Source organism: Capra hircus, chromosome 4 (genome assembly GCF_001704415.2).
Source record: "Capra hircus breed San Clemente chromosome 4, ASM170441v1, whole genome shotgun sequence".
Lineage (NCBI taxonomy): Eukaryota > Metazoa > Chordata > Mammalia > Artiodactyla > Bovidae > Capra > Capra hircus.
This window is the reverse complement of record NC_030811.1, coordinates 43,696,370-43,724,286: the sequence shown is the minus strand read 5'-3', so window position 1 is coordinate 43,724,286 and position 27,917 is coordinate 43,696,370. Positions and strand designations below refer to the sequence as shown.

Below are 27,917 nucleotides of genomic sequence, written 5' to 3'. Positions count from 1 at the left end.
TGTCCATGGGATTCTCCAGGCAAGGATACTGGACTGGATGGCCATGCCCTCCTCCAGGGGATCTTCCCAACCCAGGGATCAAACCCACGTCTCTTACGTCTCCTGCATCGGCAGGCAGGTTCTTTACCACTAGCACCACCTGGGAACCCCCAAGTGCATGTAGTTCAGGAATGTCCAGATAGTGGAGATGTGCAGGTAAGGCGTGGGAAAGGAGGGCGGAGCTTCCACACCCTCTCCTCACCCTGAATCTCTGAATCTCCAAGTGCTCACCAAGTGGAAGCCTCGGAACCCTATTCTTTGGGGATTTATGGAGGCTTCATTACATAGGCAGCATTGATTAAATCACTGGCCATTGGTGACTGAGTCAGCCTCCAACTCTTCTTCCCTTCCAGTAGGTAGGGTGTTGGAGTATTAGGACTGCAATTTCCTACCCTCTAATCACGTGGTTCCAAGATTGGATCCCCTGGCAACCAGCCCCATCTGGAGGTTGCTTTTCCAAAATCACTTCATTAACATAACAAGAGACACTTTTTATCAGTCTCTCCTCTTAGGAAATTACAGGGATTTGAAGAACTCTGGGCCATAAACAGAACAAAGAACAAGTATTTCTTCTTGTACATCACAATATCACGGAGGGTCTCTGGGAAAGTCATCAGACCCTGGAGCATCTGTGACTATTTAGAAGGAAACCATTGAAACACTAGTGGGAGGCTCCAACAAAAAAGGCAGGGCCTGGGGATGGATGAGCCCCACCGCCTCACTGGACAGGGGCCCAGAGGTTAGCATCCACGACTCTGGCCTCCTCATTGGCTGGCTTCCTCTAGGGGTGTTGTCTGACCTCTGCAGAAGAGAGGAACATTCCAGGGAGGAGCAGGGGAAGTGGTTGGGCCTCACCTCCCAACTTGGGCCCTCACCTTAACCCCTCAGCCCCGCTGGAGTCGCCAGGGTCTCCTGTGGAGGGGAGAGGGTGTGGAGGTCTCACTGCTCACACCACAGACAGAGCCGGCCCACCACCCACGCTGGCTCCCTGCCTCCTTCCAAGTCCTGAGGTCCCTCCCCCAACTTGCCTCCTGTCAGCCTGGCCCACCCAGACTCCACTTTTAGGTCTTACTTCCCTCCACTTTGCAAAGTCCACCCACTTCCAGCTCCAAAATGTGCCTCTGGCTCTCCTCATCTGTGGTTTCCTGTTATTCTCCTCATCCTCTTGTTCCTCCTGGGTGGGTTTAGTGCAGTTTAGGTAAATGACCATGTTAATCCACCTATTTAACTTCAATATAAAGTCCTGTCCATGACTTTCCACGCCCTACCTGGGGTTCTCTCCCAACTGAGGAAGAAACAGGGGGTGACTGTGATCAGGTTGGGCAACCCACTCAGGCCTGCAAATCTCCAAGCTTTCAGTTACTGCTTCCCATCTCTTTGCTGCAGGCACCCCTCTGACAACACACCATGTCCTCAGAACCCTGAGCTTTGCCTGAAAGGTGTGGAGTTTAGACGTCCCATTTCAAGCACAATGAAGCCTGTCTCTCTAGACCTGTTGCCTCAATAGAAATTCAAGTCAGTCTTGAAACTCAAAGTCAAGCAGTGATTGTTTTTGTTATATCTGTTATCTGAGTGGAATAAAGTCAGCAGGAGGGAGCCCACAGGACTACCTGATGATGGGGAAACAGACGTGCATTGGTCTTGAGAGGGTAACAGGCAGGAAGGCTAGTGGCCTCCAAACAAAGGAAACAAGCTGCAAGTGTCAGACATTTGTTTATCTCTCTCAAGCAGCAGGAGGAAACAAACTAAGTGTCAGATTTTTTCCCTTCTCTATACAAATTTAAGAAGAACTAAATTTAGCGAAGAAAAACTAAAGAGCCTCTTGATGAAAGTGAAAGAGGAGAGTGAAAAAGTTGGCTTAAAACTCAACATTCAGAAAACTAAGATCATGTCATCCAGTCCCATCATTTCATGAGAAATAGATGGGGAAACAGTGGAAACAGTGTCAGATTTATTTTGGGAGGGCTCCAAAATCACTGCAGATGGTGACTGAAGCCATAAAATTAAAGGATGCTTGCTCCTTGGAAGAAAAACTATGACCTACCTGGACAGCATATTAAAAAGCCAAGACATTACTTTGCCATCAAAGGTCCATCTAGTCAAAGCTATGGTTTTTCCAGTAGTCTATATTGTATGGATGTGAGAGTTGGACTATAAAGAAGGTTGAGTGCCAAAGAACTGATGCTTTTGAACTGTGGTGTTAGAGAAGACTCTTGAGGGTCCCTTGGACTGCAAGGAGATACAACCAGTCCATCCTAAAGGAAATCAATCCTGAATATTCATTGGAAAGACTGATGCTAAAGATAAAACTCCAATATTTTGGCCACCTGATGGGAAGAGCTGACTCAATGGAGAAGACCCTGATGCTGGGAAAGACTGAAGACAGGAGGAAAAGGGGACAACAGAGGATGAGATGCTTGAATGGCATCACCAACTCTATGGACATGAGTTTGAATAAGCTCCGGGAGTTGGTGATGGGCAGGGAATCCTGGCATGCTGCAGTCCATGAGGTCACAAAAGAGTCAGACAGGACTGAGTGACTGAATTGAACTGATACAAATTTCAAAGGAGGTTTCTCTTAAAACTTCTGTGTTGCCATAAAGATACCTGATTCCACCTGAACTTAATTTTTCTCAAACCTTGAGCTAACCAATGCATTTTTTTATGGGAATGTTTTTCTTAAGCTATGTTAATGAACTATGTATGTACCCTAGACTCTGTCTTTCTTCAAATGGGTTCTGCTTAAGACTCAGACCAATAAGGGCTCAACAAACCAGTATGTTTTACTCATACATTGTTCTCCTAATCTATGTTAATGAAACTATATATTTACTTGGAAACCTACCTTTCATCAAGATTCATGTCAATTGTTTTATGACCCAGGATGATTCACCTTGTGCCAATGTTATCTCAAAATGCATGTTGTGGGTGAGGGGCCTGGTGCCAGTCTCTGAGTTTTGAGACATTCCCTTTCTCTAATTAGCAGCCTGATTGTAGCTGTATAACATCTGGCTAAAGACTAGCAGGGGGCACTCCTTCTGACCTCTTCTGATGTCTATGACAGAAGCTTTCTCTATCTCTTTTCTACCTTAATAAAACTTTGTTACACAAAAGCTCTGAGTGATCAAGCCTCATCACTGGCCCCGGATTGAATTCCTCACCTCTGGAGGCCAAGAATCCCGGTGTCTTTCATGGCTCAGCAACAATCTTTCAGTCTGATGTTTGAATAGCCACCACCATCATTCACAGTACAGTGCGCACAGGGGATTTTGGCCCTATCGGATCTTCAAGGGAGGTAAAGGACTCGGACTGAAGGCTGGAGGTGTTAATATAGCCTGAGAGGAACGGGATGTGCCTGTGGCTCGGCTGTGCCAGCCCATTCGTTATGGCCTTCAGCTCTGCTGCTTCAGGTTCAGGGTTTCTCCTCTCTGGGAGGAAACTATGGCCATTCAGCAAGGGGACAAGAGGCTTCCAGGACAGACCTGCCTGTTTCCTGTTTAAAGTTCACACTCAACGTGGCTCCATCCTGACCCTCAGGTCAAGCAGCCCTCAGAAGGGCCAGGCTTTCTTCCCATGTCCAGGCTGGGTGATGTCAGAGCCTTGCTACACCGAGCAAAGGCACTGGGGTCAGACCTGTCACCCACGCTTTCCCACCAGGCTGGCTCCCACATTGAGCTCAGGGGCATCACGCAGCAGCTGTGTCATGCGTGGATGTGCTGCTCAACTGGAAGCTCTCTGGGGTATCCCAGGAGACAATGGAGGAAAACACCTTCTCTCTGCTGAGCCCTGCACTGTGGGCATGGGAGGGGATTCTGGACGACATCCAAACTGTGGGAAAACACACACTGTGCAGTCTCCTGGGCAGGCAGAGGAAATCCTGCTAGATGCAGTTCACTACGTTTTTACAGCTCCTGTAGCTATTCAGAAGCCCCATATCAAATTGGAGGCCTAGGAGAAACTACCCCTGACAACCAGATTCCATCCCAGAAACAGCAGTTCCCAATTCTCAGTACTAGATGAAAACCCTAGCATTTCTGGTTGGTAACCACCAGTCAACTCATGTGCTCAAGAACACAGCCACGAATGTACCTAATGACTCCCAAATCTGCATCTCTGATCTAAATATCTCCTGAGCTCCAGTTTCAGATGTGTAACCCAAGCACTCCAAACCTAATATATCTAGAACTGAGCTCATACCAGGGGAAGAACGTCAGGGAGACTCCACAAACAATGTGTGCATGCTAAGTTGGTTCAGTCGTGTCCGACTCTTTGTGATTCTATGGACTATAGCCCACCAGGCCTCTCTGTTCATAGGGATTCTCCAAGCAAGAATACTGGAGTGGGTTGCTATCCCCTCCTCCAAGGGATCTTCCCAACCTAGAGACTGAACCCACTTCTCTTCTGTCTCCTGCATTGGCAAGCAGGTTCTTTACCACTAGCGCCACCTGGACGTGAGGCCTTTAAAGTGCACTTTGGCAGAGTTCAGTTCAGTTCAGTCGCTCAGTCGTGTCTGACTCTTTACGACCCCAATGGACTGCAGCATGCTAGGCTTCCCTGTACATCACCAATTCCTGGAGCTTGCTCAAATTCATGTCCATAGAGTCAGTGATGCCATCCAACCATCTCATCTTCTGTTGTCCCCTTCTCTTCCTGCCTTCAATATTTCCCAGCATCAGGGTCTTTTCCAAAGAGTCAGTTCTTCCCATCAGGTGGCCAAAGTATTGGACTTTCATCTGCAGCATCAGTCCTTCCAATGAATATTCAGGACTGATTTCCTTTAGGATGGACTGATTTGATCTCCTTGCAGTCCAAGAGACTCTCAAGAGTCTTCTCCAACACCACAGTTCAAAAGCATCAATTCTTCAGTGATCAGCTTTCTTTATAGTCCAACTCTCCCATCCATTGGTCTTCCCTCATAGCTCAGTTGGTAAAGAATCCGCCTGCATTGCAAGAGACCCCAGTTCGATTCCTGGGTCAGGAAGAGCCACTGGAGAAGGGATGGGCTACCCACTCCAGTATTCTTGGGCTTCTCTGGTGGCTCAGCTGGTAAAGAATACACCTGCAATGAGGGATACCTAGGTTCAGTCCCTGGGTTGGGAAGATCCCCTGGAGAAGGGAAAGACTACCCACTCCAGTATTCTGGCCTGGAGAATTCCATAGACAGTATAATCCGTGGGGTGGCAAAGAGTCGGACCTGACTGGGCGGCTTTCACTTTCACTTTCACACCAGTCCATACACGACTACTAGAAAAACCATAGCTTTGACTAGACGGATCTTTGTTGCAAAGTAATATCTCTACTTTTTAATATGCTATCTAGTTTGGTCATAGCTTTTCTTCCAAGGAGCAAGGACCAAGCATCTTTTAATTTCATGGTAACCATCTGCAGTGATTTTGGAGCCCCCCAAAATAAAGTCTCTCACTGTTTCGATTGTTTCCCCGTCTATTTGCCATGAAGTGATGGGACTGGATGCCATGATCTTACTTTTCTGAATGTTGAGTTTTAAGCCAGCTTTTTCACTCTCCTCTTTCACTTTCATCAAGAGTTTCTTTAGCTTCTCTTCACTTTCTGCCATAAGGGGGATGTCATCTGCATATCTGAGGTTATTGATACTTCTCCCAGCAATCTTGATTCCAGCTTGTGCTTCATCCCGTCCAGCATCTCTCCTTGCAGGAGAGAGGGAGGCAGAAATTGGAAAGGGAATGGATAGAAATAGAGACAGATTTGAGAAAACTTTAGATAGTAGAATCAATAAGGCCTGGAGATTGGACAGATGTAGCAGTGGGGTCAGGTTAATAAAGAGGAATTCAACAAGATTCGGCAACACATTTTAAATACTATTTTTATCATTAATAATACATGCACATGTTCGATATTTAAAGATGACAAAGTATAAAATGAAAAGTCAACCTCCTTTCCCATGGCCATCCCTGGACTGGGTCCACTAGGAGCCGTGAAATGCATAATGCCCTGAAGCTGACAACACACCACGAAGCTCACATGAAGCTCCACACACATCAAATGTACCACCTTGCGATTAACTAGTGTTCTGCTCCTGAACACTTAGGCTGCTCCCAAACTTCTGCTCTAGTGAATGTAGTGAATGCATGCGCATACACATACGCATATATATATACATGTAAGTATGTCAGTAAGCTGAATTTGTTGAGGTGAAACTGCGGACCAAAAGTATATGCATTTCTAGTTCTGGCTGACAGATATGGCCGAAGTGCCCTCCACAATGACTATACCAATCTACATCCCCACCAGCAACACAGGCGAGAACTCTTTCCTCCAATCCTCCCCCACACAGTGTACTATCAATTTTAGATTTTGCCCGTCTTATCAGTGAAGAATGAATGATGATATGGTCATATATTTTAAACTGTGTATTTCTTATTATGGTGAGGTTGAATACCTTTTCATACGTGTAAAAGTCATCTACTGAGCTTGTGCGCTGCCACTACTGAAGCCCAAATGCTCTAGGGCCTGTGATCCACAAGAGAAGCCACTGCAAGGAGAAGCCCGCGCTGCAGCTGGAGAGTAGCCCCTGCTCCCTGCAACTGGAGAAGAGGCCCCTCGGCAACAAAGACCCAGCACAGCCAGATCTATTAATTAATTAACTTTTTAAGAAAAAAACAAACCATCATTGAGCTGGGGAACAACTTCAAGTGGCCTAATCATTGCGGAATTGGAATCCTCCGCACTGGGTTAGGAAGATCTCCTGGAGGAGGAAATGGCACCCACTCCAGTATTCTTGCCTGGGAAATCCCATGGACAGAGGAGCTTGGTGGGCCACAGTCCATGGGAGGTCACAAAGAGTAAGACACGACTGAGAGCCTAAACAACAAACAACAAAACGAAAGGATGTATAGAGCCAGACAGAAAAAAATTTTTTTTAAATAATGATCACATTATTTCTCATCACTCAAGACAGCCCTCCATCACAGCCCCTCATCACTCAGGACAGGCCCCCATCCCAGCCCCCCATCTTCAGGGCTGCAACCCCATCCTAGCCCCCCATCCTAGCCCCTCTTCACTCAGGAGAGCCTCACCTGCAAGCAGAATGACCTCAGAAAAGGGTCCAGGAACCAGGACAAAAGTGAAAACATTTTGGGAGATTCTGAACCCTGTATTTCTCCTTTCTTCTCCCTTCTTTGCTCGTTTCCTAACAGCGAATTCTTTAATTCACAGGACAAATTTTGGGGACACCAGGAATTGGAGCTGGGGAGATGGTGTTCTATTCCCATAAGAAGAAAAAATGGGTGACCCAGGAGATAGAAGCAGCGTGGGCCCCTGGGCCTGCAGGGAGGGAGACAGAGGGACACGGACAGGGAAGGGGCCATGCGAAGGCTGAATCTTGGTGGCTCCTTTCACCAGAAATCAGAGTGTTTCCCAACAACAAAGCTACCAGAGGAGGAACATGGGACCTGGCCTTCCAGGAACGAACAATAGCACGTCCTTCCTGAATGTCCACTGCGTTCTGGGAACCACGCATAAGTATTCTGTATCCTGTGATTGTCCCCATGGTCCTTGGGGCACGGTGGGAGGAGCCGGCATCCGCACTCAGAGGGAGAGCCTGGCCAGCCGGAAGGGTGGCCACACAGAAGCTACTGCAGAAGTTGGCAGAGCAGAGTGATGGGGAGAAACCCGCCCACTCTCCAAGCTGCTAGGGCCTTTAGTCAAACCCAGTTCAGGGAAGGGGCAGTGCCACCCCACCCCGACCCCGATCATACAGCAAGGCCAGAACAGCCTTTATCAGAGTCCACCAGACATATGGGCCCACTGACTCTGCAGTTCATAACAATTTTGTCCAGAACCTTATGACAGTGAGAGCCAAGCCTCCGGACAAGGAGGGTTCTCACCAAGAGGCAAGTGTAGGGGGACCCCAACCCCCACCTTCCTCCTCAGCAAATGCCCCCTCCTACAGCCTCCCAAGTCCAAGCCTGCATCTCACCTGGCCTCCCCTCCAGCCTCCCTTGTCCTGACCCCACCTCCAGCCTCCCTTGTCCTGACCCCATCTGACCCTCTGCTCCTGCTCAGGCATGACCAGTCACCAAAGTCCCAGTGACCCGGTGCTGGCAGCTTCTGTAGGTCCTCTTCCGCTGCCATCCTGTGTCCTCTGCTGACTGAGGGCTGGACCAGGAACTTTCCTGGGGCCCCTTATCAATCACTTCTGAGAGGAGCCTGGGTCCTGGGCACATGTGCAGCCACACTTAGCATCCCTGCTCCCACAGGGTTCAGGAACAGCGTCAGCCTGTCAGATGCTGACACCCAGTTATGGTCAAAGACATGAAGACATCTGGGGGCTTCTTTCATCTTCCTGGAAACTGCCTGATGGACGCTGGAATCATTCAGCCGAACATCTTCCTCTGGCAGGTTCCTCCTCCCCCTCCTGGTTTTATTGGCTTCAGCTACAGAAAAAGCAAGAGGATTCCAGAAAAACATCTACTTCTGCTTTGTTGACTACGCGAAAGCCTTTGACTGTGGATCACAACTAATTGTGGAAAAGTCTCAGAGATGGGAATAGCAGACCACCTTACCTGCCTCCTGAGAAACCTGTATGCAGGTGAAGAAGCAGCAGTTAGAACCTGACATGGAACAATTGACTGGTTCCAAATTAGGAAAGGAGTACATCAAGGCTGTGTATTTTGTCACCCTGCTTGTTTAACATCTATGCAGAGTACATTATGCTAAACTCTGGGCTGGATGAAGCACAAGCTGGGATCAAGATTTCTGGGAGAAATATCAATAACCTCAGATATGCAGATAACACCACTCTGGCAGAAAATGAAGAGGAATTAAAGAACCTCTTGATGAAGGTGAAAGAGGAGAGTGAAAAGGCTGGCTTAAAACTCAACATTCAAAAAACAAAGATCGTGGCATCCGGTCCCATCACTTCATGGCAAATAGATGGGGAAACAATGGAAACAGTGAGAGACTTTATTTTGAGGGGCTTCAAAATCACTGCAGATGGTTACTGCAGCCATGAAATTAAAAGACACTTGCTCCTTGCTCCTTGGAAGAAAACCTATGACCAAACTAGATAGCATATTAAAAAACAGAGACATTACTTTGCAACAACGGTCCATCTAGTCAAAGCTATGGTTTTTCTAGCAGTCATGTATGGACTGGAGTGAAAGTGAAGGTCACTCAGTCATGTCCAACTCTTTGCCACCCCACGGATTATACTGTCTATGGAATTCTCCAGGCCAGAATACTGGAGTGGGTAGTCTTTCCCTTCTCCAGGGGATCTTCCCAACCCAGGGACTGAACCTAGGTATCCCTCATTGCAGGTGTATTCTTTACCAGCTGAGCCACCAGAGAAGCCCAAGAATACTGGAGTGGGTAGCCCATCCCTTCTCCAGTGGCTCTTCCTGACCCAGGAATCGAACTGGGGTCTCTTGCAATGCAGACAGATTCTTTACCAACTGAGCTATGAGGGAAGACCAATCAATGGATGGGAGAGTTGGACTATAAAGAAAGCTGATCACTGAAGAATTGATGCTTTTGAACTGTGGTGTTGGAGAAGACTCTTGAGAGTCTCTTGGACTGCAAGGAGATCAAATCAGTCCATCCTAAAGGAAATCAGTCCTGAATATTCATTGGAAGGACTGATGCTGCAGATGAAAGTCCAATATTTTGGCCACCTGATGGGAAGAACTGACTCTTTGGAGAAGACCCTGATGCTGGGAAATATTGAAGGCAGGAAGAGAAGGGGACAACAGAAGATGAGATGGTTGGATGGCATCACGACTCTATGGACATGAGTTTGAGTAAGCTCCAGGAGTTGGTGATGTACAGGGAAGCCTGGCGTGCTGCAGTCCATGGGGTCACCAAGACTCTGACATGACTGAGCGACAGAATAACAACAATTTTACAATTTAAGTGCATCCACTTTTTTTATTTTGCTTCTTTATTTTATTTGGCTGTCCTGGATCTTCACTGCAACACATGGGCTTTCTCTAGTTTTGGCAAGCAGGGGCTACTCTTCCTTACAGTGCACAAGCTTCTCGTTACAGCGGCTTCCCTTGCTTCAGAACATAGATTCAAGTGCTAGGGCCTCAGCAGTTGCAGCACGCAGGCTCAGTAGTTGTAGGTTGCAAGTTCTGATGCAGAGGTTTAATTGCCCTGAGACATGTAGAATCTTCCCAGACCAGGGATCATAGCCATGTCCCCTGCACTGGCAGATGAATTCTTAACCACTGGTCCACCAGGGAAGTCCCAAATGCATCCACTTTTTTCCCCTCCATTAGTAAGCTTTTATTTTTAACCATTTAAAAAGCTCTAAGAGACCATATGTGCTATTTGTATAAACAGTATAAGCCTTGTGGTTAAAAATTACATTTAAAAGCCTTATAGACAGCTGCATCACTCAGAAAGTCCCACTCCTTCTCATTAAATAACAGTAAATATGAAGGAGTGATTCCATGATAACTGGAGCATGCCTTTATCATTTCAATGTTACTCGGTACCTTGGCTCCACCTATGGTGTGCTCCACCTATACGTGACTATAATGACTCAGAATGAAAACCAAATCCTCACCTTGTCCCACCCAGCTCCATAGGGTCTGTCCACCTCCACCCTCCACTGCTCTCCCCTCGAGTCCTCCATCCCTCTATCAGGCTAACTCTGGCCTCCTGGCTACTGCTCACACATCTCAATGGCCCCTTCCCCCTGCTCATCTCTGCCTCCTTGTCGGGAACTCCTGCTCCCCAAGAGGACATCCAACTTCCCTCCACTCAGAACTCTGTTCATGGGGAAAGGATGGGTCTGCTTTGCCAGAGGCTAGACCAGCCACTAAGGAGGCAGGGATGTGGGGGGAGCCTCTGCATTGACAAGACTCCTTACTCCATCCCTCAAATTTGTCCCCACAAGTCTCCTGGCAAGGGGCCGCCTCTCTGTTTAATACCTTTCTGAGATCTCTGGTTGGATTTTTGTAGTCCTGAGCTGGTGGCTGCCCGCCTGCCCCTCAACACCCTTCCCACACCCTTCATGACCACCCAAGCCCCCAACCCACTGGCCCACCGGTCATCCACCGGCTCTGCTTTCTGGAATCTTCAACAGTCCCAGCAGGATCAGTCTCCCAAAAGCATTCCTTGTGTAGTCACAGCCTGCTGTCTGGGGTTGGGGGGACATCAAGAGGTCAGGAGTGTCCCTCCCTCCATGAGGACCCAAATGAATCCACTTAATCTTCCCACCGTGGGTGACATATTCTTGATCCTGTTGCTTTCCAAGACAGGAGGTGGTTCTGGGAGGGGTCCAAGGATTCCCACCTGACCACACCCCAGGAATTCTTCTTGGTTTCTGTGAACTGGATCCCTCAGCGGCATTTGATGCCGTCTGGAAACTGGTTCTCTCACTCCCTCGCTGTTGCCTGGGGTCCTCTTTCCTCAGATTAGAACCCTTGGGGTGACTTTGCCCCAAGCTCTCTTTGCTCCCCACTCAACACATCCCCTGGGACCATCTTCCACTCCCACAGTATCACCCTCCATGAAGCGACATGCTGGGGGCTCCCCCATCCAGAACCCAGCCCAGACTTTCCATAATAACACTGACCATATCCACTGTGTGCCAGGCTCAGGAAGCTGTGTGGATGATCTCATCCCATCCTCCCAAGGCCCTGTGTAGACCAGGAACCTACCTGTGCAGAGGGCACATACTTGTTGAAGGTCACATCACAAGTGACTAGGCTGGGATTGGACCCAGGTGGCCCCCTGCAGCGCCAGCACCCCTTCACTGTGCAGAAGTCCACACAGAACACACACCCCGGTCAAGTTCTGCACCAACGCCCTCGAGGGCACATGACCTGGGCTGATCTGCATGCGTGAGTAAGATGGAGGCACGTCTGTCATGGGTACTGAAGGACGAGGGACAAATTTGGGACAGACACTGACGCTTGAATGCTGGTCATGGGTGGACTGGCTGGAATGTCAGCATGAGCTCAAGTGTCGTTCTCAGAGAGCATAGCCCTCCGCTTAGCACACATGCCCAAGACCACAGAGCCTCTGCTGGGGCTTCTTTTGATGTCCTTGGGTCTGATCTCTGGGAATCTGCTGTCTCTGTGGGTATCACTGTCAGCTCTCAGACTCCACTGGTGTCTAGCTGACTGCTCCGTTGTGTTGACGATGACCTGGGACATCAATGCTCCACATTCTAACCCAATTAAATCTGAGCTCCTTGGTGGGGTGATTTTAAGGCCAGTCTATGAGGTTCGATCCCTGGGTGGGGAAGATCTCCTGGAGGAGGGCATGGCAACCCACTCCAGTATTCTTGCCTGGAGAATCCCATGGACAGAGGATCCTGGCAGACTACAGTCCGTGGGGTGGTAAAGAGTCGGACACAACTGAAGCAAATGAGCTCACACAGCTCGCACACGCTATGAGGTTTTCTCTGACCCCGTGAGGGCTCTTGTAAGTGTCTCTGTTCCCACTTATCTCTGGTGGGAAATCCAACTGCCTGTGGTTTAACTTGTGCTCTCATGGAGCTGCCAGCGCCCTTTCACGCTCACCTCCAACGTAGAGCTGCCAGTCGCTTGTCACTGCTCACCACCAAAATTCTCCCGGTTCTCGAGAGCTCCCTTAGGCTTGGACTTCCCTACACTATCTTCTAATTAAAGTCAGTTCCTATGGAGAGAGCTTCAGAGCTGCCCATCCTTACAGTTGTCTCTGCCCTTGGGAAGATCTCTGACCCACTCTCCTGGAGCTGGGATTGTGGACAGTAGCGTAACACCCTCACTTTATGAACAGCATATTGGGTGCAGGCAGCAGCTTCTGGTCTTCTCCACTCGCCTCTCCTGGCAGGAGCCTCCACTGTACAGGTGAACTGAAGTGAGAGCAAGCTGAGCCTGGGGTAGAGCTCCCTCTTAACTGTCAGTGAGGTCTGGCCAGGGAGAGGGAGGCCTGACATCTTAGCTGTTCATGCCCGGAATTTAGTCTCTGTAACACAGAGCTCAGAGTGGAGGGGATGAGAAATCCTGGCCCTCCCAGGAAAACACTATATCTAGACTCCTTGTCTAGAAAGTAGAGAGACATGGCACCCCCTTGTACGGAGCTGGGGGAAGAGGGACAGAAATGCACACACATATACACACAAACGTATACACACACATTCCTTGTGTGGCCTGGCACCCAGGACCCTCCATGTCCTAGAAAAACCCATGAATAAGTGAAAATGTGGGGCCAACGGACTGACAGAGCATACAAAGCTGTGACCAGTAGACCAGGCTGGGTGGGAGGGAGGCAGCAAGCCAGGGCTGGACAGGACTAGCCTGAAGGTCAGAAGGCTCAGTGGGGTCAGGGGGTCACTAAAATTAAACTAAAGTTAGCATAATGAAGAAAGCGTGCTAGAGAGCTAAAAGGGCGGTCAGGCGGCCCAGTGCCAGGCCCACAGTTACGAGGTTCTCCAGTCTTGGTAAGAGTGGGGTCTTCAGCCAAGAAGCATCATTGGATAGCCATGTGCACACAAGAGTAGCCTCTTGGTGCAGCTCTGGGGGCCCGGGCTCTCAGGCAACCTGGGAAGTGAGAATCCCTGGGGCAGGGAAGACACACACAACCTCCAGGGGCTCCCCACACAGGGTGTGGCCAGGGCCAGCAGGGGCTGGGTTGCACTCCCTCCGCAGCTGCAGGGCCCCCAGGGCACCATCTGAGAAGAGAACCAACATTTTAAAGGCTTGAGATGGTCTGAAACCCAAAAGCACTGCGCCTCCGGGCCTCCACAGGTTATCTCATCAGCAGTCGGTCAGTTCACAGATGACCAGCAGAGACCTGCATGGTGGGCGATGCTCCAGAGGCACTGTGGATACACATTGAGATCACAGCCTCTGTTCCTTGGCTGAAGCTGCCTCAGGAACCGGAAGTGCCAGGAGATTCCCATCCCGTCCCTGCACCTGTGGGCATCTGCACCTGTGGGCATCTGCACCCGTGGGCACCTGCAGAGAACCAGCAACCTCAGGGGACCCCCTGCACCTCTGGGCAGGAAGAGGAGTAAGGCCTCTGAAGGACATAAGGACTGCCCTGCTAGGTTCCCTCCACATCCACTCACAGCCACGACCCCACTTCCGGGCCCCAGCAAGACGGTGCTGAAGTAAACCGCCCACATTCAAAAGCACTGACTACGGAACTGGAACGCCGCCGGGGACCAGAGAGAGGCTTGCGGACAAAGCGCCTCCACCATCTGCTCCCAAGTCCCCAGGACCAGGCGGGGGTCCTAGCAAGCCCGAGGCAACCTCGAAATGCCAGAAAGATGAAGTCTCCCCTCTTTCCTCAAAGCGCAGGGAGCCAGTGGGAAGCACAAAACCTCTGAGAGCTGGATAGCAGATCCCTCCCACCTGCCCACACTCCCCTGGTTTGAGGCTCTCTTTGCTGCTCTGACCTCTGACCTCCTGGAGCCTCAATCACTCCCTGTCTGTAAAATGGGCCTGGGGGACTTGCCAGTTCCAAGAGGCCGGGCAGAGTCTCTGTGAATTCCCTGAAATAAAACTGGAAACCTCAGAAGCAGCATGTCTCTTTACTCACAGAAAGCACAGGCACAGCAGACAGAGCTCAGCCAGCAGAGCGCACAAGGCCCCTACCCTGAGGCCTTGCTCTTAGAGGGGCACATTACCAAGGAGGCCCACACCAGCTGCGGCCACAGACCGCAGGTCGCAAGCTATCCTGTGGCTCCTTGGAGCTCCCAGTTCAATTCTGTCTTCCAGATTCTCTCTAAGTGGGCTCCCCATCAGGAGGACCCAAGGCCTGCAAAGTGAGGACCCACAAAACACTTTACTGCCCCACCCCCAGCCAGGTGGGAATGAAAGAAAGTGAAGTTGCTCAGTCGTGTCCGACTCTTTCCGACCACCTGGACTGAAGCCTACCAGGCTCCTCCATCCATGGAATTTTCCAGGCAAGAGTACTGGAGTGGGGTGGGAATAGGCACACCTTTTCAGAGCAGAGACACTGTGGTAGGGCCAAGGCTGGGGGTGGTGTCAGAGTAGGAGGTGGAGTCAGGATAGGAGATGGGGCCAGGACTAGGGGTGGAGTCAGAGTAGGAGGTGGGGCCAGGATCAGGGGTGGGACCAGAACCAGGGGTGGGGTCAGAGTGGGAGATGGGGTCAGGGGTAGAGTCAGTTAGGAGGCGGGGTCAAGGTCAGGCCAGGGCAGGGCCCTAAGGGACTTGGTACTGGGAACACCAGAGGCCCCAGCCCATCCTGGGACAGCGCAGGTGAAGCAACGGTGATCTGCGCCCAGCACACAAGCTCCAGCCACAGCACGTTTTCTCTATCACCAGCCCAAGACCACCGGGGCAAGGTTCAGGGGCAGCTGAAGCACCAGTTCAATCAGCCCTGCAGAACTTTCTTCCATCTCTCCAGGCATGGCCCCTCGGGCTCACCAGGCCCTCACAACACCTGTTCGGTGTGTTTGCTGCGCCACACCACCACACCAGTCATGGCGATGGTCAGCAGGACGGGCACGGTGATCAGCGGGATAAGAATTTCGTCTGGGGGGTCCTCCCAGTCTTGCCTGTCCACCGAGCAGTTTTGGAAGAACTGCCTATGGACGCCGGCGATGAAGCTCTCAGCCAAGGGGTTGGGCCAGTAGCAACCCACCACGTTGGTCTCCACCTCCGTGCAGTTGGTGAAGCTCTCGTAGTACCTGTGAAGGCAAGGAGTTTGACCATTCAGCTCCCCCACCACTTCTAACTTTGGCCCTGAGTTACAGGAAAGTGGGGGGCAAGTGCTGTGTGGCCACCAGTTCTCAGCATGGCCCCAGGCCACATGGGAAAAGTGGCCTCGTGCTACAACCTCTCTTGGGCCTGCTGGTCTGGCAGTATCCATCCCCCTGGCGTCCTTGCCCTGAGGTTCTCTCGCGTGGTGGCCCCATAGCCTGCAAGAAACTCTGAGGCCATGAGCTCCCCAAAATATACCCCATGCCCCGTCTGCATCTCGTACGTCATCCCTGCCCTCATCATGGTCGTCCACACTGTCACCTCCTCCCTACAAGGAAAGGAACTCCCAACACCTCAGCTCTGGACTCAGCCCCCAGGGTGCCAGCACCCCCAGGTCTTCCTAGAGGACACTCTGAGCCTGGGCTCTTTCTCCAAGGCCAAAGGTCACAGCTCCTTGACCTGCAAGGCCCTTCTCACCTAGGACCACTATATGGGCCTCCCAGGGGAAGAGATCTCTCTGAGGCCAAGAGAAAGCTGCCTCCCAGTCAAGTTAACCTGTCTTCATTAACCTGACTGGGTGGTGCAGGGAGGTGGAGGGGCATCCCACCTGTCCTCCTCTCTGAAGTTACCTTCCTCAGCCCCCACCTGACAGGACACATGGGACCCCCTCTGCCCAGGGTCTTCCTGTCTTTGTTGACCAAACCTGGAAAGGCACTTAGCAAGCCATGAACAAGGAGCCACGTCCATCAAACAGCCAGGCTCCTGATGGTCCATATAGCCAACCAAGGGTTACCACTGGCAGTCCCCAGAATTCAATCCAAAAGCCCACTGACCAAGGATTACGGGCCTCTGGGGCTGCTGACCTAGACTGGCAGCCATTGTTCAAGATGCTCTGGTCAGAGGGCTGGTTGAATATCTGCCTCAGTGTGCCAGCTCTGACCACTGCCCACCTGGCGAAGTGCTTCACACAGGACAGGTATGGGGCAGGAAGGCGTTCCTGCCTCAGCTCCCCATGGGAGCTAGGCTTTGCAACCACCCTTCTCCTTCCGGTACTGACCCAGGAAGGGTGGCATGAGCAACAGGAAGAATCCGCTTCCTGCAGGAGCTTCCTGTACACAACCTCATCTCTGCCTGGAAAGGCAGGGGAAAACAGGGCAGCGGATCCATTCAGCCAGACCTTTCACCACTCCTCCTGGTGGTCCTGGGGCAAATGGTTTCCCAGCCCAAACATTTGGCTGGTTGGTCAGGGACACATCTGCCCACACCCCTCAGGTAATGCAGGCAAGGAAGAGCCACACAAGGCAAAAGAAAGCAGGAAACAAAGGCTACAGCCTGGAATCCATGTGCAGACCCATGATGTGGTCCTTGGGATGGGTCCAGGCTCTGGGTTGCCTCACTAACCAGGTCCTCAGGCAAACCATCACCCCCAAGACCCACCCCTCCCACTGGGCCCCATCACCCCAGAGCTTCTAACCCAACACCCTGCAGAGCCCCCACCCGCCCCAGAGCTCAGTGTAACTGAGACAAGGTACAAGGAGCAGGACGTGGAGGGTGATTTGAGGCCCATGTGACCCCCGTGCACAGAAAACAGTACAAGGTAGCAGCTTAGGGCTCAGGATGTCAAACCGATATCTTCTAATCTCAGCTTGGCTGACCATCTTCCTGACTTTGCCCACATTGCTTAGCCTCCCTGAGCCTCAGTTTCTCCACCTGTAAATGGGATTCATAATTCTCAGCCAATAAGGTAATCGGCCCTATTAGGTGAAAGCCCCCACCTTGGTGAAAAGACCAAATTAGGTGCTGTGAATACACTTCTGGTAAGTGCCCGGCACATAGTAGGTTCTCAGTGAGGTCATGGGTGAGTCCCAAAGGCTAGGGCTTGGGCAGAGCTGAGACCTACAGGGCCATGTGCAGACTGCCCACGCTTGCTGCTTCTCAAGATCACTGGGAACTGACTCCTTATTGTGACAGAAAATGTTGTTACAATAAAAGACAGCAAAGGTCAGGCACTCAGGCACAAGGCAACAGTTGCAGAAGCCAATACCCACAGCCCAGCACCCCGCGTTCCCAGGGCTGGGGAGGCAGATGAGGCAGGGATGTACACCTTTCCACACACAGTCCCAGGTGCTGTTAACTCGTCAGCCTGCGTTCAACCTGGAGATAAAATCAAGGTGTTCTTCCCAAGGAAGCTGCCATTTGTGTGACATCACAGAACCAGGGTCACGACAAGCTCGGTTCTTCCCAAGTGACTCTGGTCACCCTGGGGCCTTTCCACGCCCTCCCTTCAGTCTGTCTCCCAGAGCACCCTCCCTGCAGCCCCTGAGGGTGCTCTCACAATGAGCAAAAATGCAGCCATGGTCCAGAGGGGAAAGTTGGGATGTGGAACCCAGAAGACAGGCAAACTGCCCCTGGCAGTTTCCCTCTTCCACGAGCAAACTTTTCCCTAGTCCAGTAGACATCGGCCCCTCTCTCCTCCAAGACCCCTTCCTGGCTGACCCCTCTACTGTCCTCCGGCCCTGGGGCTGGATGTCTGTTTGATCTCACTGAGGCTTTAGCAGATGACAGAAGCCCAGGACAGGAAACTCACACCTCCTCCCTAAACCTCCACCCCTGTGTGTCCACTCTGGGCTTGGCGTTCAGGTCAGGTTCCAAGGACAATAAGAAGCCTGGCCAAGGCCCTTCCTGAACACCCCCTTCCCCTTTCCCAGCAGACACAGAAATTTTGTTCCATTTGGTTCAGTGAGCAACTATGTGTGGAGCCCATGAGGGGGCTTGGATGTGCCCACAAGGAGACACTGTCCCCTGGGGAGATGGCCATGGAAGCCCATAGAACAACCACTGGGAACAGACAGCACAGGGGTCAGGGTCTTGGGGTGGAAAGGGCTGGAGCAACTGATAGAAATCCAGGGGTCCCAGGCAGGCATGGCCCACAGGACAGGTTGAATGCAGCAGCCCCCAGCACTGTGCCAGGCAGAGACTTCTAAGTGGGAAGTGGGGGAAGGTAGGCATAGGCCATCAGTGATTTCCAAGGAGGTGAAAGGTGTACCTAGATACCTGATGCTGGGTGTGATCACAGGAGATGAAAAATATCTCAGAAGCTTCTAGAAAGCGGGGCCCTCTGTGGTGGGGCCCTCACCACACCAGGTAGAAACCAGCGGAACTCTGTTTCTCTGTGGTCCAATGGTCCTGACTACCGACCCAGCCCTGGCTGGTGCTGTGAGGAAAACCCAAAAGGACAACTCCACCCAGCACGGACCGTGAAGAGAGGCAGGCACCCCAGGGCAGGGCACCAACCACATTCAGGAAGGGGAGTGGGTGTCAGGGGTTCCCAGAGAAATGACCACACTCAGAAGAGTGGGGGACGCACAACCTGGAGTGTTCAATTTGGAGCAGCCAGTGTGGTCCGTGAGGGGAGTGAGGGGCTGGGAGGCTTGGAATGAACCTCGGAACTTGGGAAGCACAGGCGCTGTGGGCAGGGCAAGGGCAGGGTATGGGCAGGGACACTCACACGATGAACTCCGAGAGGTTGCACCATTTCCAGACCTCTACCTTCATCATCTTTTCGGCGAAGGTCTTGCCACAGCGGGGCAGCATGGCCAACATACGCTTCTCATTGCAGCCACCCACCGGGGGAGACTCCCCTAGAGAGGAGAGAGTTGTGAGTATCACTAGGAAGGCTAGGTGCTGTCATGACCCTTGAAGGCTCGTGCTGATGCCCCTCAAGGTCAGCTGGGGTCTTCTTCCATCACCTTGGCCTCCATGTAACTCAAGAAGGTTGAAGCCAGTGCAGAAAGAGGAACCCATGTTGAGGTGTCACCAAGACAGGACCCAGAAGGGTCACAGAAAGAAGTCCTCTAGTGAGGCATGGGAAGAAGCAGGCAAGGGAGGGCAGCATGCAGAGAGATTGGGGTCTTGGGAGTGGAGAGGCTGAGGGAAGATGGGTTCCAGTGGGATAAAATATAGGAGAGGACTTCACTGGTGGTCCAGCAGTTAAGAATCTACCTGCCAATGCAGGGGACATGGGTTCAATCTCTGGTCTGGGAAGAGCCACACGTCATGGGGGCAAAAAGGTCCATACACCACAACTACTGAAGCCCAAGCACCTAGAGCCCACGGTCTGCAACAAGGGAAGCCAGTGCAATGAGAAGCCCGCATGTCGCAACTAGAGAGTGGCTCTCATTGCTCTCTGCAACTAGAGAAAGCCTGCACGAAGCAACAAAGACCCAACATAGCCAAAAATAAATAAATATTTAAATAGAATAAATATACAGGAGAAAGTCACTGTGTCCTTGTATAAGAGGAAGTCTTCTCATATGACACCAAAAATATAAACAAAAGAAAAATATAGAAACTGAACTACATCAAATTTTTAGACTTTTGTGCTTCAAAAGGTACCATCGAAAGAGTGAAGACATCCCACAGAATGAAAGCAAATATATGAAAATCATATCTCTGATACAGGCTTTGTATCTAAAATATATAAAGAACTCATGACTATTAAACAAGAGCAATGACTCATTTGAAAATAGGCAAAAGGGGAATTCCCTGGTGGTCCAGTGGTTAGGACTCAGTGCTTTCCCTGCCAGGACCTGGGTTCGATCCCTGGTTGGGGAACTAAGATCCCACAAGTCATGTGGCACTGCCAAGGGTCAGGGGGAAAGGAATGAAAGGTTTGGAAGGTTCTTGTTCTATACATGAATTGATATAATATCACATAGACTGTGATAAGTTAAAGATACATACTACAAATCCTAAAGCAGCCACTACAGTAATCAAAAAATAATAATAATTACTGCCAGTTAGTGAAGGGGAAGAAGGAGAAATAAAAAAGTGGAAAAAAATACAAAATCTAAAAGAAAGCAGAAAAAGAGAGAAGTGGGGGCAAGAACTGATAGTACCATGGTAGATTTAAAATTAACCATATCAATAAATTATCACATTGAAAGTAAATAGTCTTAGCACCTCAATAAAGAAATAAAAATTGTTGGGACTTTCTTGGTGGGCCAGTGGTTAAGACTCCAAGCTTCAACTGCAGGGGCACAGGTTCGACCCCTAGTCATGGAGCTAAGATCCTACATGCCACATGGCATACCCAAAATTCAAAAAATGAAGCAAGGATTATTTGATGAAATCAAAAGGCAAAATCCAAAATCCAATCACAGGCTATTTATATGTACCCTACCTTAAAATGACTCAAAAAGATTCAGGGCAAAAGGTGGGGAACAATATGCCATGCAACCACCAATCAAAAGAAAGCTGGAGTGGCTACATTAATACTGGACAAAGTATGTTTCAGAGCCAAGAGTATCACCAGAGTCTTTCCATAATAATTAAAGACTCAATTCATCAACAGGAGTTGGGTGAAAGGGGAAGAAGTGACGTTGGAGGCTGGACCCAAAGGTAGACTAGTGCAGGTGTGCAGGCCTTCCCAGTTTATTTAAAGCCTAACAGAAGGCAGAGGTGGGTTTTCAAACTCCACACTCCCCCGCTGAACCCACCCTGAGCCTCAGAACATTCACATCGTGGGGTCCCAGGTAGGCAGCAGCCAAGCCGGAAGCTGACACCCCTCAAAGAGGAGCCTTGCCATCTCTGCAGGAAGAGGGTGCCCTTCTGAAGTTAACCACAACCACTAGATGCCCAGCCCCACCCCCTTGGAGTCACTGGTTTGCTGTGTGACTCTGGACAGACCCTTCACCCTGCTGGGCCTATGTCTTCTCGTTTAAAAAAGAAAATGGTACTGATTTTGGGTGTTTTCACTAGTTAATAGTCGTGCATCTCTTTCAATTTGTCTCCATCTGGCCACAACTGCCCCACCCACACACCACTCGGCCTGGACCCCCAGCCACCTAGCCCCCTTCCCAGGCTGCAGCAGGTCTGGCTTATGTGCTCCCAGGCTGTCGATCCAGTTCTATTTTAACACAGCTCTCGATTCTGAAGTCCTTGATGGAAACAATCTATTGTAATACAATTCTTCTGAAGGCAGAACAAATCCATTCCCCTCTGAGGCTGGTGCAGACCACCGTACCTGAACCCACCTGGACATCTCTGTGGCTGGGGGCCTCCCTCCCAGCCCCTCTCAGCACTGAGTCTCTCAGGATGACCATGTGAGGTAGAACAAAGGTGTCTGACTTGGCTGCACACCCACACTCCCTGAGGCCACAGCCCTGGCCCACGGCAAGGGTGACTCTGAGATCGGGACCAAAGATTCATATTTTCATATTTGTTAAAAAAAAAACAACACCCCTGCGTGATTCCAATGTACTGCCAGAGCTGCAAACAAGTAGGGAAAGCAATGCTTGCTCACAATTACGTGCACACAGGCACGGAGATCTTGTGCAATGAAGATTCTGAGCCAGTAGGCCTGCAGCACCAAGATGCTAATCTCTGACAAGTTCCAGGTGCTGAGAGGCCCTGCCCACACTGCAGAGTTAAGAGACAGACAATGGGAGAGCTGAGGAGTCGGAGGTGGTCAAAAAGCCCCACATGTTTACCACGACTCTCTTCCAGCCCAGATGCACTTACTCTCTACTCTGAGCCCCAGTTTCCCCTTCTGGAAATGAACGCTGGCCTGGCTGCCCCTTGCCAGGCTCCCCTCAGCTTCAGTACTGACCAATGTCTGCTGAGTGCCCTGTCCTAAGTGTGGTCCAACTCGCTGAGCCCCGCAACAGCCCAAAAAGACAGGGTCACTGTGACCACTTGCTCAGTAACAGGGTGGGGGGCCAAACCCATATGCATCTCTGGGTCCAGGCCATGCAGGGGGCACAGGCTCTCGAGCTGTGTGGAGGCAGATGAGAAGGCCACCTGTGCTCCATTTCCCCCCACCCCCCAAGCCACCCTGTTGCACAGGCACTTTTTCCTTTCAGCTCATTGACAGGCACCCCAACACAGGCTCCAGTCCACTTAATGTCCTCCACATCCAGCCGTGTGCCCATTCCTGGGTCTGGCTGAGAGTCTCTGCAGGGTATCCTACATGGGTCTCCTGAGTGCCACCCTCCACCCGTGGGCATGAGCCAGGCAGCTCTCATCCCGTGGTTTGCCTCTACTGATACTGCCACTCCTTCCAGGTGCAGCCCAACTAGACCTGGCCGTCTAGACCCCCTGGACCACCATCAAAACCCAACTGGACCTGGATCCATGGACCTGGATGATCTGGACGTTAATCCTCTGGGCCTGGACCCCTGGACCTGGAACATCTGGACATCCTCAGCCTAACCCAGCCACCACCTGTCAGATCACTGAGACCCAGTTCAGTGCTTCCTCCTCCATCTCATTCTCCTCCTTCCCCCTGCACATCCTCCCTCTTGGAACTCCTTCCTCCTCTCACTCCCTCCTTCCTCATAGACCAGAATCTCCATATGTCCCAGAATCGCCACACACCAACATGGCAGAGGCCTGGCCAGAGCAGGTTGAGGATGTGCCATCACAGACCACATGACATCCTGAGGCGAGTTTCACAGGATAACTTCTCCTGCCCATGGCGGGAGTGGGCAGTGTGGTATGAGGATGCACAGGACAGACACCATGGGACACCTGTAAGTGACCTCCATGAGGGAATGGAGGGACAGTTAAGTAGAGCACCATTTCTGATGCACAGGCTTAAGGAACTCCCAGCAAAACCCAACAATCCATCCAGTGTTTTAAGACTGAGGTAAAGTTTCTGGTACCGGAATGGGAGGTGGCGAGGTATCTGTCTAAAGTCCAACACCAAGGAGAGAAGAGGGATGTGGGGCTGGGCTCAGTGGTACCAAGACTGGGACTTGGAAGTAAAACTTTCTTTTTTGGTGAGCTTGAGGTTCGCCTGTGAGAAGCCAAGTGAGATTTACAAGTCCCTGGATGAAACACTTGGAAAGTCTTTAAATGCCAGAATTGACTGCCGTTTCAAAGAAAATAAGATAGATGGTTTTGGAAAGTTCATGCTGTTTCTTCAATGAATTTTAGAGATCAAGTCCTGAGCCTTTGGAGTAGGAGCACTGACTCCAAGACCCTAGACTACCAGAGAACTAACCCTAGGAAGTATCAGATAGTGAGAACTCACACAAAGGAAACCACTTGAATATAAGACCCACATCACCCAACCACCAGTAGCACGCAGTGCAGGATGCCTCATCTAAACAAACAAAGCAAAAATACAAACCCAGTCATCAGCAGATAGGATTACCACTTCACTCAGCCTTGCCCATCAGAGGAAAAACAAACAAACAAACAAACAAAAACTCAGCACAAATCTCTCCTTATACAAGCTCACACAAACCACTGGACCAACCTTGGGAGGGCAGAAACCAAAAGGAAGAAAGAATTCAGCCTTGCAGCATGGGAAAAGGAGAACTCAAACACAATAATTTTTTTAAAAAAATAATGAAAAGGCAGAGAAATACTACACAAATGAAGGAATAAACTAGAAACACTGAAGTCCAAATAAATGAAGAGGAACTAGGCAAACTCACTGAAAAAGAATTCAGAGTAATGATAGTAAAGATGATCAAAAACCTTGAAAACAAAATGGAGAAAATGCAAGAATCAATTAACAAAGACCTAGAAGAATTAAAGAATAAACACACAGAGACAACACAATTACTGAAATTAAAAATACTCCAGAAGGAATTAATAGCAGAATATCTGAAACAGAAGAATGAATCAGAGAGCTGGAAGATCAAATGGTGGAAATAACTTCTGAAGAGCAGGATAAAGTAAAAAGGATGAAAAGAACTGAGGCTAGTCTCAAAGACATTTGAGACAATATCAAAAGCACCAACATTCGAATTATAGGGGTCCCAGAAGAAGAAGAGAAAAAGAAAGGGTATGAGAAGTTTTTTGAAGAGATTATAGTTGAAATTTTCCCCAACATGGAAAAGGAAATAGTCAATCAAGTCCAAGAGGCACAAAGAGTCCCATACAGGGTAAACCTAAGGAGAAACACACCAAGACACATACTAATCAAACTAACAAAAACTAAACACAAAGAAAGAATATTAAGAGCAGCAAGGGAAAAGCAACAAGTAACATACAAGGGAAATCCCATATTCTTAACAGCTGATCTTTCAGCAGAAACTCTGCAAGCCAGAAGGGTATATTTAAAGCACTGAAAGGGAAAAATCTACAACCAAGATCACTGTACCTGGCAAGGATCTCATTTAAAATTGATGGAGAAATAAAAGCTTTTCAGACAAGCAAAAGTGAAGAGAATTCAGTACCACCAAACCAGCTTTACAATAAATGTTAAAGGGACTTATATAGTAAAGAAATACAAGAGAAGAAAAAAGATCTACAAAATCAATCCCAAACAATTAAGAAAATGGAGGTAGGAACACATATATCAATAACTACTTTAAATGTAAATGGATTAAATGCTCCAACCAAAAGGCACAAACTGGCTGAATGTACACAAAAACAAGACCCATATACATGATGTCTACAAGAAACCCACTTCAGACCTAAAGACACATATAGACTGAAAGTGAAAGGATGGGAAAATATATTCCATGAAAATGGGAAGCAAAAGAAAGCTGGAGTTGCTGCTGCTGCTGCTGCTAAGTTTCTTCAGTCGTGCCCAACTCTGTGTGATCCCATAGACAGCAGCCCACCAGGCTCCCCCATCCCTGGGATTCTCAAGGCAAGAACACTGGATTGAGTTGCCATTTCCTCCTCCAATGCGTGAATGAAGTCGCTCAGTTGTGTCCAACTCTTAGCGACCCCATGGACTGCAGCCTATGAGGTTCCTGCATCCATGAGATTTTCCAGGCAAGGGTACTAGAGTGGGGTGCCATTGCCTTCTCTGAAAGCTGGAGTAGTAATCCTCACATCAGACAAAATAGACTTTAAAATAAAGAATATTACAAAAGATAAGGAAGGACACTACATAACGAATAAGGGATCAATCCAAGAGGAAGACATAACAGTTGTAAATATCTCTGCACCCAACATAGAAGCACCTCAATAAGACAAACACCAACAGACATAAAAGGAGAAATTGACAGTAACACATAATAGTAGGAGAATTTAACAACCCCACTCACACCAATGGACAAGTCATCAAAACAGAAAATTAACAAGGAAACACAGGTCTTAAATGATGCATTAGATGAGATGGATCTTATTGATATCTTCAGGACATTCCACCCAAATGCAGAAGAATACACCTTCTTCTCAAGTGCACATGGAACATTCTCCAGGATAGACCACATCTTGGGTCACAAATCAAACCTCAGTAAATTTAAGAAAATTGAAATCATATCAAGCATCTTCTCTGACTACAACGCTATGAGACTGGATATCAATAACAAGAAAAAAAACTGTAAAAACACAAACACATGGAGATTAAACAACACATTTCTAAATAACCAACAAGTTACTGAATAAATCAAAAAATCTCTAGAAATAAATGACAATGAAGACACGACAACTCAAAACCTACGGGATGCAGCAAAAGCAGTTCTAAGAGGGAAGTTTATAGCAATACAGTCCTACCTCAAGAAACACGAAAAACATCGACTAGACAGCCTAACTTTACACCGAAAACAACTGGAAAAAGAGGAAAAAAAAACCCCAAACTTAGTAGCAGGAAAGAAGTCATAAAGATCTGAGCAGAAATAAATGAAAAAGAAATGAAAGAAACAATAGTAAAGATTAATAAAACTAAAAGCTGGCTCTTTGAGAGGATAAACAAAATTGACAAACCTTTAGCCAGACCTATCAATAAAAAAAGAGAAGAATTAAATCAACAAAATTAGAAATGAAAAAGGAGAGGTTACAATGGACAATGCAGAAATACAAAGGATTATAAGAGATTATTATGAACAACTATAGGGCAATAAAATGGATAACCTGGAAGAAATAAACAGATTCTTAGAAAAGTTCAATCTTCCAAGACTGAACCAGGAAGAAATAGAAATTATGAACAACCCAATTACAACCACTGAAATTGAAGCTGTGATCAAAAATCTCCCAAAAAACAAAAGCCCAGGACCAGATGGCTTCACAGGAGAATTCTATCAGTTAGAGAAGAGCTAATGCCTATCCTCGTAAAACTCTTTCAAAAAATTGCAGAGGAAGGAACACTTCCAAACTCATTCTATGAGGCCACCATCACCCTGATACCAAAACCAGACAAAGACAACACACAAAAAAGAAAACTACAGGCCAATATCAGTGATGAATCTAGATGCAAAAATCCTCAACAAAATTTTAGCAAACAGAATTCAGCAACACATCAGAAAGCTCATACACCATGATCAAGTTGGGTTTATTCCAGGAATGCAAAGATTCTTCAATATATGAAAATCAATCAATGTGATACACCATATTAACAAATTGAATGATAAAAATCATATGATAATCTCAATAGATGCAGAAAAATCCTTTGACAAAATTCAGCACCCATTTATAATTAAAACTCTTCAAAAAACGGCCATAGAAGGAACCTACCTCAACATAGTAAAGGCCACATATGATAAGCCTATAGCAAACATTCTCAATGGTGAAAAACTGACAGCATTCCCCCTAAGATCAGGAACAAGACAAGGTTGTCCACTTTCACCACTATTATTCAACATAGTTCTGGAAATCCTAGCTATAGCAATCAGAGAAGAGAGAGAAATAAAAGGGATCCATATTGGAAAAGAAGAAGTAAAGCTCTCACTGTTTGCAGATGACATGATCCTCTACATGGAAAACCCTAAAGACAGTATCAGAAAATTACTAGAGCTAGTCGGTGAATTTAGCAAAGTTACAGGATACAAAAACAATACACAGAAATCACTTGCATTTCTATATACTAATAATGAAAAATCAGAAAGAGAAATTAAGGAATCAATCCCATTCACCACTGGAACAAAAAGGATTAAATATCTAGGAATAAACTTACCTAAGGAGACGAACTGTACACAGAAAATTATGACACTAATGAAAGAAATCAAAGATGACATAAACAGATGGAGAGATAGTCCATGTTCCTGGGTAGGAAGAATTAATGTTGTGAAAATGACTATACTACCAAATGCAATCTACCAGATTCAGTGCAATCTCTATCAAATTACCAATGGCATTTTTCACAGAAATAGAACAAAAATTTCACAATTCACATGGAAACACAAAAGATCTCAAATAGCCAAAGCAGTCTTGAGAAAGAAGAATGGAGCTGAAGGAATCAACCTTCCTGACTTCAAATTATACAACAAAGCTACAGTCATCAAGTCATCAAGTACATATGGTACTGGCACAAAAACAGAAATATAGA

At 48.6% G+C, this 27,917-nt stretch overlaps 1 protein-coding gene across 1 annotated transcript in view; it reads right to left on the bottom strand.

Moving 5' to 3' along the window:
* RAMP3 (receptor activity modifying protein 3) overlaps window positions 9,947–27,917 on the bottom strand; it is a 28,315-nt gene continuing 10,344 nt past the window's right edge. The window contains exons 2-3 of the mRNA XM_013963384.2: window positions 19,194–19,326; window positions 9,947–15,672 (exon numbers count right to left, since the gene is read on the bottom strand). Of these exons, the coding sequence (XP_013818838.2) occupies window positions 15,417–15,672; window positions 19,194–19,326 (389 nt within the window). The 3' untranslated portion in view covers window positions 9,947–15,416. The remainder of the gene's footprint in view (window positions 15,673–19,193; window positions 19,327–27,917) is intronic.